The following is a 14974-nucleotide window of genomic DNA, read 5'->3' as shown; positions in this document are numbered from 1 at the left end:
TGAATCACACCCCTGCTGATCACTGTCCAGGGCTACATGACCCAGGGACGAATGCTGATCTTCTCTCACTCAGTACGGAAGACCATCCAAAATTTACGGAATGGACATGCTGCTGGACCTGATGGTATTCCATTCCAGCTGCTCAAAGATGCCTTGTAACCAGGGAGCATTGGTCTCCATCAACTGTTTTTAAAAGTGTGAGCATCAGGCAGAGTTCCCTCCGAATGGAAAGACATCAGTTTGCCTGTCCAAGGATCTGACACCAAGTGTGGCAGCTACAGGCTGATCTCATTGACATCAGTCCCTGGAAAGGTCTTTGCTCATGATGCGCATGGTAGGATGAAGCCACTCCTTAGGAGACTCTGTCATCCACAAAAATCAGGTATCGCAGCTGGATGGTTGACAACGGGGACTCCAGTTTCTGGCTAAGCTGCACAAGAATTTAACCGCTTGTTTCATCTGGCCTATACTGACATCTAAGTGGCTTCTGACCTGGTTCACAGGTCAGCACTTTGGCTCATGCTAAAAGGAGCTGGCGTCCCAAATGTTTTGCTAAATCTGGTACATGATCTTCACACCAGTACCTGTGTGAGAATGAGTACTGGTTAATGGCTTTCACCGCGTTTCCACACAGGAATGTCCCAGTTTGACATCACATAAGTTTCTGATTAGCTGTGAAAGCTGAGCGGTCAGGTCAGGTTTTCTATGACAGCAATTCAAGACAGATCATGCTTCTCACTGTGAAATTAGATTCGATGTTCTGTATAAATCTCATCAGTGTTGGAAATAAAAAAGAAACTGTACATGCAGCAACAGATGAACAGGACACTTCTTTAGGCCACAAAGAGATTTCTGTGTTTAAAATCCCATTGCTTTTAAGGAAAAATTCATGAAAAGTAAGTATACAAAGACTGCATAGCTGACAAACAGGTATCAAAAACAGGCAGCTGCAGATCCAGGGTTTAAAAACTGTCTGGCAACATAAAGGGAACCAAAGTTAGTCATGGCATCATCAGCAACTACAGTTTCAAGAAATGGGCATTCTTCAGCATCGGGACTTGTTGAGCTCAAATAGGGGCCAGAGAATGTAGTTTTTGTAGTGAAACCACTAACAGATTGGTAACAGGATATGATGCAGAAGTCAAGGTTGATAAAAAGAACAGATGACCCTATCTGATTTGAGCAGAAAACCCACTGCTCATAATCCAAGAAAACTGCATATGATTCCATCAGTATTAATCAGTTACATTCCCACATTGAGAATAAAGGAGATTTCAGAGATCCCAAAAGGAAAAAACAAATAGGACAAGATAGCCTCCAAAGTTAGATATCAATTGTTTTTAAGTGTGCACAGTCCCATCAAAAAATATAGTACTATGATTTGGGGGCAGTGGGAAGAGGACACCTTCCTTCTCCCCAGGGTTCCCAGGCTTAAATAATTTCAGAGTCAAAGTATTATCAAACAATTACTTCTTATTTGATCTGTTGAATCATAAATAGAACTGAATGCCTGTACCTCAGATGTATTTCTGCTGTGCTGTACTCACCCATCTGCTCCACAAGCTCTGGTGGAAAAACTCGAGAGGCAAACGCTCGGCGGAAGATGTCTGAAAATTCTCTGTCGAGACCTCCTATCCCCATCTTCTCAAAGTTCCAATCAGGATTGATGATTGACTGGCGGTTCTCCTTGGTCTTAGATTTACCTGTAGAAAAGACATTGCCAGTTCAGGAATTAAGCACAGCCAAATTATAGCCACAGACTGATATACTGGAGAAAATGCAGGTTTTGTAGTCCATGTGCACCACAGGGACAAACTACACAGCACTTCCTACTCCCATTATGAGGGCTGAGGAGACTGTGCATTTAATAGTTTAATTTAAATAATTGCCTTCATTTTAGAGGACTGCTTATATTAAGCTCTAAAAGCTATAATAAAAAATAGTAGTACAGCTGAGCTGCCAGCTGCCAAAACAATGTAATTTCATTTTAAACTCATTCCATTCAATTTGTAATGGGCTTTGCAGCCACTGTATGGAACACCACACTCTTCGGAGACCTCTGCCTTGCAAATGTGTTTCTTGGCAATTTCACAGAGAACATCTAGAGGTAGCAATCCTAAGAGTTCATAGACAGATCCTGCGAGGTACCGAGCACCCTCAAGTCACATGGATTTCAATGTGCGTCGAGGGTTCTCCGCACTTTCTTATAGACTTCCAGCACTTCACAGGACTGGGCCCTTTGCAGCATTCAGGGTGTTTTTATTTTAGCTATTTTGAAGGTAGAGATAGGTAAGAGAGGCAACTGAAATCACTGAGAGAGCCAAGTGCAGAGACAATGCCCTCGTCCAGACTACCCCGCCGTATCGGCGGGTTAAAATCAATTGCTCGGGGATCGATATATCGCGTCTAATCCAGACGCGATATATCGATCCCCGAGCGTGCGTATATCGATTCCGGAACTCCATCAACCCGAACGGAGTTCCGGAATCGACACGGAGAGCCGCGGACATCGGTCCCGCGCCGTCTGGACGGGTGAGTAATTCGATCTTAGATATTCGACTTCAGCTACGTTATTCACGTAGCTGAAGTTGCGTATCTAAGATCGATTTTCCCCCCCTAGTCTGGACGAGGCCAATGAAGACACTGGAATACACCCTTTAAAATTAGGCCGACAAGAGAGTAGCAAGTATATTCTAGGAAATCATCCTGCAGTTGATGAGAGTCTTATTAGGCACCACCATTAACTTTTATGATCTACAAGCACACTGAGAATCAATACAACAATTCCTCTGATACCAAAAAAGTCTAATACAGTATGTCTAATAACTGCAATATCCAGAAGCAAAAGATTAATGGTGAAAATTTGATCTCTTGGTTACTGTTTCCATAGGCTGACTGTATAGATATTTTCTTATTACTTGTACCTATCAGCAAGATTGCAGACTCACTCAGACAAACTGCTCGCTCCTTTAGTTATCCTTAGCCTAGACTACCCCCTGCTGGCCACATGTGGTGTTCATTATGTAGCAGTAAGAAACTAACTCCCTCAAAGATACAGAGCCTGGATATAGGCTTGCAGTGTGGTTTCAGAATGAAGACATATGAAGTTCCCTAACACACCTCTGCTGAGAAATGGCAACATAACTGGAATTAAAAAACAAATGAAGTAAAGAACAACGGTACTTTAAAAAAGGCAGATCCCACTTCAAAAACTAGTGCTCAGCTGCCACTTGGGTCAGTTTTACCCAGCAGTAATAACTATTAATAACACTCTGAACAGCGAGTGGCGAGTGGCTATCAGTGGCTCTCAGAGCACATTAAACTATTATAACATACCAATTAAGGTGCTAATAATGAGGTGTCAATTTGACAGATAAGCAAACTAAGGCACAAAAAGATTGAGTGATTTGTTCACAGGCAAGGCTATGTTTTAGTCACAGGCAGTAAACAAAAATTCACTGCCCGTGACCGGTCCATGACTTTTACTACATACCCAACTAAAACTTGGGGTGGGGGAAGCTGCCCAAGGGAACCGCGGGTGCTGGGGGGGGGGGGGGGCAGGCAGCAGCACGTGGCCCAGGACTCCCACTGGTGCTGCGAGGGGCAGGCAGAGGCACACAGCTTGCGATCCCCATTGGTGCTGCGGGGTGGGAACGGGGGAGAGACGTGGTGACCTGAGACTGCCCCCGCAGCAGCCAGTGCGACTGGCACATAGGCTGCCTGACCTGCCCCTGAGCCAGTTGAACAGGCCGCTGCAGGAGTCAGAGGTCACGGAAAGTCAGGGAATCGGTGACTTCTGAGACCTCTGTGACATGCTTGCAGCTTTATTCATGCGCACTTGTAGGGGCAGGGCCAAGAATCCCAATTTCTAGTCTTCTGCTCTGCTAGACCACACTCCACAAAGAAATGTGCTGTGATAGAGATTGGAGGTCACTGATCAACTGTGATCCTAATCATTACGCTAGCAAAATATCACTGCTTGCCATGCTGCAGTAACTTGAAAAGTTTTTACATTTCCCCTTTAAGCTGTTCCTACGGAACTGTATTATGAAACAAGTGGATTTTATGTCATTCCTCCTACATTTCATATGTAATAAGTGCCTGCTCAACTTTAACTCAGCCACCCTAAATGTATTCTTTATGAGACAGTCTTTAATTACATGGTCACATAGTTTTTTCCCTCCACAGGACCCCTGTGTTATTCAGTGCTCAGAGAATTATTCAAACTTCTGTAGTGTATGAGGTGGCTAAGTGGAATACCTCTGCTTCATCTGTTGCAGAAATTGGAATGTGTGCAGTGAATGAAGCAGGAGACTGCAAGAGAAAAGGATAGTCTCATGGTTAAGGGAGCTGGATGTCGCCCCAGAGAACTAGTTTCTATCTCCTGCCTCTGCTAGAGTGCCTAGCACAAACTAAACTTTCCATAGGTGGCCAGTAATTCATTTTCTAGATGTCTCGTCTCACCCCCGCCCCCCAATTCGAGACACGTAGTGCCTGGCTTGCAGAAGTGCAGAGCAGTCTAAGTTCCAATTTAAGCCAGAGAGACCTGTGCTTTGAAAATATAATGTACTGTAACAATTCTAACTGTTCTGAAAAATCAGGCTCTGAGTGTCAAACTGGACCCAAAATTAATGGGCACTTCAAAAGCTTGGCTTTAACTTCTGTGCATCAGTTCCCCATCTGTAAAATGAGCATATCACCACTACCTAATTCCATAGGAGTGCTGTGAAAATAACTTTATTACCCTTTATGCAGCTCAGTAATTAAGGCCTGAGGCCACACACTGATGAGAATAAAAGGAAATTTTGAATAGCTACACATTCAGTGAATACTGTCTACCCTGTGCACTAAGCATCCTGTAGAGAGGAAGAAGCATGTGATATGTAATGAAGGATTCCAAGAACGCATACACACAAGGGGGCCAAATTAAGGGCATGTGCAGACTTAATTCTTGCATTTCCTAACTTTTGAGTGTTTGACCTTGCAACATGAATGTTCTTTTAAACACAGATTTTTTTTCCTTTTGTAATTTAATATACATTCCGGGATCTCCTCTTTCATTTTCAGAGACACTTCTGTTTGTTTGAATTTTTAGTCCCAGCTAGTTAACACATCAGCTGATACATTAGAGAGAAATGCATTTATTTATTGACTCTTGGAAGTATAAGGTACCCTCACCATAGAATCGAGGCACCAACAGTCCATTGGCCAATGCAGCAAACACTGATTAGTGTGTGAATTCACATTTTCAAAAATATTACCTCCTATTAATTCAAATTTTGAATATTAATTAAAAAATATCGGAATTCATAGGTTTTTGTTTTCCTCAATCACTAAGGTTAAAATTAGATGCTTCAGAACTTCAGCCAAACTAAGTGCACCTCCTTCATCCACATGACACAAAAATACATTTAATTCAGATGTTTTATTTATACGTTCCTAGTTCTTTACTTTCTTCCCATTCAGTAATTTAAGATTGTAAAAATGGCTGTTTTGAACTCGTTTAGTTTCCTAATTGCTAGCAGAATTTCAGATTTTACATAGATTTTTTCTGCCAATAAATTTCATACTTAAAATGCTCAACAATGCTTTAAAAGACAAGTCGTGAGCCTCATTAACATCTTTACTGTGTTTACAACTCAGTATAAAATTGACAGGCAAATATCCTGCACTATATTTGCAACTAACACCACCACTTTCACGAGTCAAGAAAGCTGAAATGCTTCAATCATACTCCTCTTAGGGTTTGCAATTTGAAGACAACGGGACTTTTGCTCCAAACTCAATAGGACTTGTGCTCCAAAGGCACTATAGCTGGGATCAGCAACTTTTGACACACGGTTCACCAGGGTAATCACCCTGGCAGGCCGGGCTGGTTTGTTTACCTGCCGCATCTGCAGGTTCGGCCAATCGCAGCTCTCACTGGCCGCGGCTCACCGCTCCAAGCCAATGGGGGCTGCAGAAAGCAGTGGCCAGCATATCCCTCGTCCTGCGCCGCTTCCTGCAGCCCTCATTGTCCTGGAGCGGCGAACCGCGGCCACTGGGAGCCGCAATCGCCCGAACCTGCCGACGTAGCAGGTAAACAAACCTGCCCGGCCTGCCAGGGTGCTTACCCTGGCAAACCACGTGCCAAAGATTGCCAATCCCTGCACTACAGGATGGGATTTTCAAAAGCCATTAGGAACCTAACTTTCGGCTTTTGGTTTTGAAAATTTTAGCCTGTGTGTATAAACACAATAACTGTTAATGAATTCAGAGTCCAAATCATTCTTCACTGTTAATGCTTAAGCAATTTTGCTTTGAAGTCACATTTTATATCACTAAGAGACTTGTTAATAAAATACAATTTTAGCGCCTTGTGCTAAAAACACTCATGCACATGCTTAACTTCTAGCACATCAGTATCCCCGTTGAAGTCAGTGGGACTATTCACATGAGAAAAGCTACATACCTTCTTAAGTATTTGCAGATTCAGGGACCTTAATTTTCAATATTTTGGTTTTTATCTATAGCAGTTCTGTAAAGTTCATATAAGTTACCCTATCAGTCATGGCATATAAAAATAATAGCTTTTACAATTAAATTCATTATAAATTTTAATCTGAAGTTTCAATAGCACAGTTTTTTCAGATTAGCTTTTATAAACTCTCAATCAGATTTAAATCAATGATTTTTTTTAAGTGATTTAAGTCACTTTCATTAAAATTGCTCCCCTCTGGTTGTGAATAGAGAAAAGTTAATTGAAGATTATTTAAGGTTAAAATAAAAAAATACTAGTTAGGCTTCTTAGCTTCAGTGTTTACATATCTGGGTTTCATTTTTTGAGCTGAATGCCAGCACCTGCTGTTGTTACAGCTGATAATTAGGCCTACAAGCGTAGTGTGGTTAGAAGGCTACCACAGCCGGGAAGTTAAATCATCTATTACCATTTAGAGTCCCACAGACGAGGGAGTGATAACTCAGTGGTTTGAGCAATGGCCTGCTAAACCCAGGGTTGTGAGTTCAATCCTTGAGGGGGGTCACTTAGGGATCTGGGGCAAAAATCAGTACTTGGTCCTGCTAGTGAAAGCAGGGGGCTGGACTCAATGACCTTTCAAGGTCCCTTCCAGTTCTAGGAGATAGGTATATCTTAAATTATTATTAAAGACCTTTGGCTTTCTTCTACTGTAGGTATTACAACTACCATGATATAAAGACTTGTATGACTACCCTGGAAAGTAATAGTCGCTTTCAATACTACACTGGATCAGTTGTTATTCTGTTCCCTTTACATTCCTGGGATCAGTTCAGAACGGCTTCTTGGATTTGGAAGAACTCACCAATCAGATTGAGAGAGGAGTTCTCAGCCTTTTCAAATGCAACTTGACTATTCCCAACAACCAGACCCACATCAATCTGTGTGGAAGGAAACAAAAATAATTAAACCTTAATATCAGACTCAACTTAAAATTATTCCTCTCTGGATGCTCCCTAGCAAGTCTCTGAACAAAGGCAAGAGATTGTAGCAAACAAGCTCCATTGCAAAGGGATATGTTTGGAAGTAAATATTAGCTAAGTCATGTTAAGAGGCATCTCTCATTCTTCCTTAACACTATTCTCAGTGACACCCTGTAGCAGTATCTTTTACATTCATAACATGCAAACAGAATAAAGTCTATACCAGTAACATATAAACTTGGTGCTTTAATAGGGCCAATTACCCAAAACTGAAAACAATTATGAGCCAAATCATCTTGAAGGAAGAATTCAATCAGAAAAATGTGAACAATAATTTGAGTCATTTAAGAACACCTTAATAGATGCCCAAAAAACCACCATCCCACAATCGAGAAAGGAGGTTGTACTAGTTAAAAAATCAACCTGGTTTAGAGGGAAAGTGAATGTAGCTATAATTTTTAAAAAAAATTATATGTAACAAAAGGATAGTAATAAATATAAAGCTGAAGTTAGGAATTGTAGAAAATAGATTAGGGAAGCAAAGGGATACAAGGAAAAATCTATATCCAGCAGAGTTAAGGACTATAAGGAGATTTTTAAATACTTTAGGAATAAAAAGACTCTTAACAATGGTATTGATTAGATGAGAACAGTAGAATTATCACTAATGCAGAACAGGCAGAGGTAATCAATAAATATTTCTGTTCTGTACTTGGGGGGGAAAAAAAAAAAGATAAGAATGACCATAGTGGGTAAGACCAAGGGTCCATTTCGCCCAGTGTCCTGTCTTCCAACAGAACAGGACAATAATTGAGTGACCCATCCCCTGTCATCCAATCCCAGCTTCTGGTAGTCAGAGATTTAGGGACACCTGGAGCATGGGTCTGCATCTTTGACCATTCTGGCAAATAGACATTAATGGACCAATCCTCCATGAATGTATCTAATTCTTTTTTTTTTTAATCCACTTATACTTTTAGCCTTCACAACATCCCATGGCAACGAATTCCACGGCGCTTTCTTTTGCTTGTTTTAAACCTGTTACCTATTAATTTCACTGGGTGATCCCGGATTCTTGTGTTATGTGAATGGGTACCTAACACTTCCTTATTCACTTTCTCCATAACATTCATGATTTTATAGACCTTTATCATATCCCCCGCACCCTTAGTCTCGTTTCTTAATTGAACAGCTCCAGTCTTTTTAACCTCTCCTCACTTGAAAGCTGTTCCATACCCCTAATCATTTTTGCTGACTTTCTATGTACTTTTTCCAATTCTAATATATCTTTTTTGAGATGAGGTGACCAGAAGTACATGCAATATTCAAGGTGTGGGAGTATCATGGATTTATATAGTGGCATTATGATATTTTCTGTGTTATCAGTGATCTCTTTCCTAATAGTTCCTAACATTCTGTTAGCATTTTTGGCTTCTGCTGCAGATTCAGCAGATGCTTACGAAGAACTATCCATGATGACTACAAGATGTTGGTAATAGCTGATTTAGAACCAATCATTCTGTACGTATAGTTGGGATTATGTTTTCCAATGTGCACTACTTTACTCTTACTAACATTTAATTTTATCAGCCATTTTGTTGCTGAGTCACCAAGTTTAGCGAAATCCCTTTGTAATTCTTCACAGTCAACTCTGGACTTAACTATCTTGAATAATTTAATATCATCTCAAACTCTGCCACCTCACTGTCTACTCCTTTTTCCAGATCATTTATGAATATGTTGAATAGCATAATTCTCAGTACAGAATCTTGAGGGACCCCACTACTTACCTCTTTCCATTGTGATATAGTCTCATCATATAGTAATAACACTCTTTCCATTCCACTAATACCTCTGGAGGATGTTAAACAGAAGCTACTAAACTTATGACATTTTTAAATCAGCAGGTCCAGATAACTTGCATATGGAGGTTACTGACCTATAGCTTGCAGGTTCTTCGAGATATGTAGTCTCTATCTGTACACTACACGTGGGTATGCATGCACTCCATGAGCTTGAGACCAGAGATTTGTAGTAAGCAGCGTTTTTTGATCCACACCTGCATTTATTCTCACCATGTTCTAACCCAAAGGCACAAATAGCAGCACCTCTCCTGTTTCTCCTCTTGCTGAAAATCAGACAAGGTCTGAATCAGAGAGGAAGGAGGGAGGAGAATGGCATACAGATAAGGATCACACATCTCAAAGAAATTCCAGTTACAGGTGAGTAACCTCCATTTCTTCACGTGCTGGTCCCGAGGTATATTCCAACATGGGAGATTAGAAAGCAGCACTCAGAGAGGAGGAGGGTACAAGGATGCAGTTGGTATAAATGACTGTAACACCACCATCCCAGCTGTTGCATTTGCAGATTAGGCCTGGATCATACGTAATGTTTTGTGAAGGTGTAGATGGAATTCCAGGTAGCTGCTTTAGCAATATCTAAAATAGGTGCATCTTAAAGTGACGCTGCTGAAGCTGCCTGTGTTCTAGTGGACTGGGGAAGGGATTTACCTTTTCTGGGGAAGGGAGATGACCCAACTGGTAGCAAAGGAGGACACATCCAGAAATTCACTTAGAGAGCCTTTGAGCAGATAATGCTTGTCACTGATCCATCCCCTGTTGCTCATTCCCAGCTTCTGGCAAACAGAGGCTGGGGACACCATCCCTGCCTATCCTAGCTAATAGCCATTGATGGACCTATCCCTCCATGAATTTATCTAGTTTTTTGTTTTAAACCCTGTTATAGTCTTGGCCTTCACAACAAGAAGAGAGGACGCACACTAGCCTTTGTAACTGAGCTGAGATTGGGGGAGTGGGAATTGGTGGGGTGGGGGTCTGGGTGTAGCTGGTAGGGGCTCAGTGGAGTGGGGGTCCAGGTGAAGGAGGGTTCCTTGGAGAGGTGCGGGGGGGTGTTTGAGTGCGGGAGGCAGTCTGGGTGCATGGGTGGGAATCCAGATGCATGGGGGAGATGCTCGGAAGGGGTCTGGATGCAGGAGGGGTGGGGCTCAGTGGGGGAATCTGGGGGCAGGGTGACTCTGGATGCAAGAGGTGAAGCTTGGCAGGGTGAGGATCTATGTATGGGGATACGTGGCACTCTGTAACTCAAAGCAGCACACTGGAAGCCCCATATTCATCACTGTCATATAATTATATGTTTTGTACAGAGTACGCCTTGTGAGGTATCATTTTAAAAGTCAATCTGTTGAACATTAATATCCTGTTGGATTGTATCATTGTATATGAAGTTACAAAGTTTTGCTGTGTGTGTGTGCTACTAAAATATGTTGTGAGGTTGGGAACACCCACAACCAGCATTTCAGGCACAATAATGGAATAGCCAGATGCACTGATGGCCCACTGAAGGGAATCCACTCTCCCAACGATCATCTCAAAAAGAGCATGTATACAATGGAGACTGCTTAACTCACGTTGTAAAAGATCTTTCCAGCAAGCTGGAAAAAACTATGAAGAAGGGAAGTGACATGATTTGGCCTCATTCCCCTCCCTCCACAACTCAACACCTGGAAACATGTCTGGAGGACAAAGACTTTGAACCGGGGGAGGGTGGTACCAGGCTGGACGGCAGTTTCAGCTTGTGTATTGAAGATCTGTGACCTGTATGTATCATCTATTCAGGTGAGACACTGCTAGACTCAAATCCTGTTTAGTTTACAGTACTCAGATTGAAAATTTACTTTTATTTCTTTGGTAACCAACTCTGATCTCCATGCTTACTACTTATTATCACTTAAAATCTATCTTTCTGTAGTTAATAAATCTGTTTTATATTTTACCTAAAACAGTGTGTTTTTGTGGAAGTACTTGGGAAATCTCAGCTCAGTTACAAAGGCTAGTGTGTGTCCTCTCCACATCGAAGGAGGGGCGGACTGGATGATGAACTTACACTGGCCAGGCTTCTGACCAGGGCAAGCTGGCACAGCTCTGGGGTGCAAAGCTGCGTAGCTAAGGGGAATTGGCTGGAGCCTCTCTATTGTTGCTTCATGAGTGGCTGAGAGAAGCATTCATGTAATTCAGTTGGGTGTGTCTCTGCCTATGGATGTCTGTGTATGTGCAGTACCTGCCAGAGGTTTGTAGCTTGCAAACAGCATCATAGTGTGAAAGGGAGCCCAGGCTGGTGGGAGAGAGGATTCAGCGGTACCACAATCCAGGTTGCACCCCGGGAACCCTGTCATGGGGGTCTGGATGCATGGGGGTTGGGCAGATGCGGGAGCAGCTGTCCCTACAGTGATCCCCCTGCGGCTGAGGCGCAATGGGGGCAGGAAGTGGGGAGGAGAGGTGCATAGCCGAGGAGGTTTCTGGGGGTGGGTCTGACCCAGCCCCAGCTGCTCCTTGCAGGGGAAGAGCAAGTCCCATCCTCCCCTGCCCCAGCCCAACCAAGACTAGCAGCTGAGTCTGGCGCAGGGTAGAAGCCACTGGCCAGGGCATCCCCAGCTCCCCACCCCCAATGCAGTCATTTGCCTCTCCGCCAGCTCCTCCTAGCACCTGAAATGATGCACCCGCGCTGCTGGGGAGGGGCATGTGATAGCTCTTGCAGTTTCCCTTCGCTTCCCCATCAGAAGTAATTTATTAATTTTTCACTGCACGCGCAGCGGCACGAAATTCCACCAGGAGTAACATATGGATGAGAATTCCAAGAAGAATGATTGTTTCTTTTTTTCCCCCTCCTGGTACCACTATAAATAAGAGTTAAGTTGTTTGGGAACATTGATTGTGCATTTCCATTCCGAGCATGTCAGTAAAATTGATGAGCATGAGAAGAGAATAAGACCCATGTCCTTTGGGCTTCATTTCTAGCATGGATTCCATCTGCCCTACCTTTTGTTTCTTGCTTGTGCCAGGCTCCCCTTTGAGAATGCTGGGATCCATGCCTTCAATATCCTTCACCAACAGGCCAAAAAGTTTATCGTTGAAACTGAATACAAGCTGTGGAAGGAGATAAAGAAGAAAACCATTAATTTAACAAGGAGTCCTGTGGCACCTTATAGACTAACAGACATTTAGGAGAATGAGCTTTCATGGGTGCATGCATCCAGGGATGCATCCGACGAAGTGGGTATTCACCCACGAAAGCTCATGCTCCAATACGTCTGTTAGTCTATAAGGTGCCACAGGACTCTTTGCTGCTTTTACAGATCCAGACTAACACGGCTACCCTCTGATACTTGACATTAATTTAACTTGTTCAAAAGATGCTAGAACTTCAGCGGGAGTAGGGTAGGAGGGACAGGAACAGGATTTGAGGGGAGGACAAAATCTTAAGCAAATAGTTGACTGAAAAAGAATTACTCTGCTCCTAGACTACAACTAGTCAAGAGAATTAAAACCCTACTATACAACACAAAACTACATTTCACCTTTTGCAATTAAATTCTTCAAAGATGGACAAATTTAAAACTGGCCAACAGTTACGTGTCTAATAAAACATCACAGGCAACGGTTTGGGGGAAACTGCAGAAAACCACTGACCTATATTTTGTGGAACAGATAGTTTAGAATATCTTTATCTGCAGATTAGTTTATTACAGAAGTTCTCTGAGGTTGTGACCCACTGTCCTCTCTTCGGCATGGAGTTGAGCACAGTGATAGTACTTAGCAAACAATAAGGATTCGTAAAAGTCATTATCTCCTCAAGGATGTAACAGACCCGTGATCAAACACTTATAACAGATAACATTTAAACCATCTTAAAATAATAAATGTTTGCAACTCTATGGAACCTTACACCCAAGGATCTCAAAGTGCTTTAAAAGCAATAGATTAAGTCTAAACCACCTTCCAAGACCTGCAAATGTTCCTATTTTACATCTGGGAAATTGAGGCACAAAGCAATTAAGTGACTTGCCCAGATTCATACAAGAATTACAACCAGTTACATTGTCTGAATTTGACCAAAAATCTGTGGCCAAGTTGGCATCAGAACCCAGATCTCATAAGGCTTTGATTTTCTTTATGGGGAGGGCTATGGAAAAGTCAGGTTTTGTACCACTTCACTCACGTTGTCCCTACAGACAATGAAGCACTTATTGTTATATACAGTCTCTGACAGTGCAACACGCTCTCTTCTCAAAGTGATGGGAATGCTCAGCAATACAAACAGTTTGGTTAAACATTCCTTAATATTTCATAATACAGAACCTACCAACAATATAATACTTGTCTTCTCAAGCACTAGAGTTGGATGGAAGTGATGGAAACTACAGCAATGAATTCACACACCTGTTGTCCTACTGAGAAAGCCAGGCTGTTGAACTGCTGAATGAATTCAGCTGCCATCTTGTCTGTGTCATACGGGTTGGCATCAATGCTCTTCTTCTGCAAAAAGTCTATCTCAATTGTCATAGTGCCGATGCATTGCTTGGTCTTGTCGAAAGTGTATGAGGAGACTGGAAAAAACCCACATATTTCAGCATGTTGAAATCCCAATATAACCTTGACAATGCACCTAACATGCTGTAGACTGGATTGTAGACTCTCCCAGCTATATACAGGAATACCACTATTATAGCCTAGCAAGTGTGATTCATAGAAAACATTTCACCCAACACTTGAAAAATCCCAGTTACAGTATATGAATTTATTTCTACTATAATAATCATCTGATTCTTTGCAAAAATTGAGTCTTCTTGTTCAGATAAAAGTTCTTCATTGATCTGATGGTAGAAGATAAGAGAAAAAAAACAAAGTAAACGGATCTTTACATTGAAAAGTACTACAATATGTTTAGAATTTGGAATCAGAGTCCCCAGAATCCCTACTGTATGTGATCAAGTATCCCATTTTACAACTTCATCAAGGTTAAAATGCACAGTTTAATGCTGAAGAATCATTTGTGATTGCATGATAGGTTTACATTATAAATCTCGTGCTTCCAGAATGGTATTTAAATACTCTCAAACAAATCACTGGAAATGCTTACAACACAAGAGAGACACCTGTGTAAAAGATCTGCATTATATCTACAAAAGCCATCTAAACCACTGGGCTAACATGGTAGTACAACTGGCTAACACTTCGTACTTAGATAATGCCTTTAAACCACAGTGTTTGAAGGAGGGCATTACGTACAGTCATTCTGATTTTACAGTCTGCATAACTGCCAACCATGTGCTCAGTCCACAAGGGCCACAGTTGCCTTCCTGTCTCCAATGGGAGGAATCGGTTTGAGACTGGGGCTCACTGAACCTAAAAGCACATGCATCCTTCCTCCCCCACTTCTCCCACCACCACCTTGAAATAACAGAGCTGGCAGTTGTGCTTGAGGTATTATCAAGAAACCCTTCCCACACACAAACACAGGAACACCCTGCAAACTGCGGGGAATCCAAGTTACCTACATTAAAGCAATACAAATAGGGTGACCAGATGTCCCAATTTTATAGGGACAGTCCTGATATTTGGGGTTTTTTCTTATATAGGCTCCTATTACCCTCCACCCTTTGTCCCGATTTTTCACACTTGCTGTCTGGTCACCCTAGGTACAAAGAAGTGAAATGGCCTTGCCTAGATAACAATTA

The 14974-nt window shown here is 42.1% G+C and overlaps 1 protein-coding gene across 2 annotated transcripts in view; it reads right to left on the bottom strand.

Annotated features, from left to right (window-relative positions):
- The window catches only part of NSF (N-ethylmaleimide sensitive factor, vesicle fusing ATPase), a 155258-nt gene that overhangs the window by 96875 nt on the left and 43409 nt on the right, over positions 1–14974 (bottom strand). For both annotated transcript variants that reach the window (XM_050934943.1, XM_050934944.1), the window contains exons 5-8: positions 13677–13843; positions 12276–12383; positions 7320–7395; positions 1548–1703 (exon numbers count right to left, since the gene is read on the bottom strand). In XM_050934943.1, coding sequence (XP_050790900.1) covers positions 1548–1703; positions 7320–7395; positions 12276–12383; positions 13677–13843 — 507 coding nt within the window. The remainder of the gene's footprint in view (positions 1–1547; positions 1704–7319; positions 7396–12275; positions 12384–13676; positions 13844–14974) is intronic.

Source organism: Gopherus flavomarginatus, chromosome 25, assembly GCF_025201925.1.
Source record: "Gopherus flavomarginatus isolate rGopFla2 chromosome 25, rGopFla2.mat.asm, whole genome shotgun sequence".
Lineage (NCBI taxonomy): Eukaryota > Metazoa > Chordata > Testudines > Testudinidae > Gopherus > Gopherus flavomarginatus.
The sequence above is the reverse complement of the archived record's forward strand: the minus strand, read 5'-3'. Positions and strand labels throughout refer to the sequence as shown.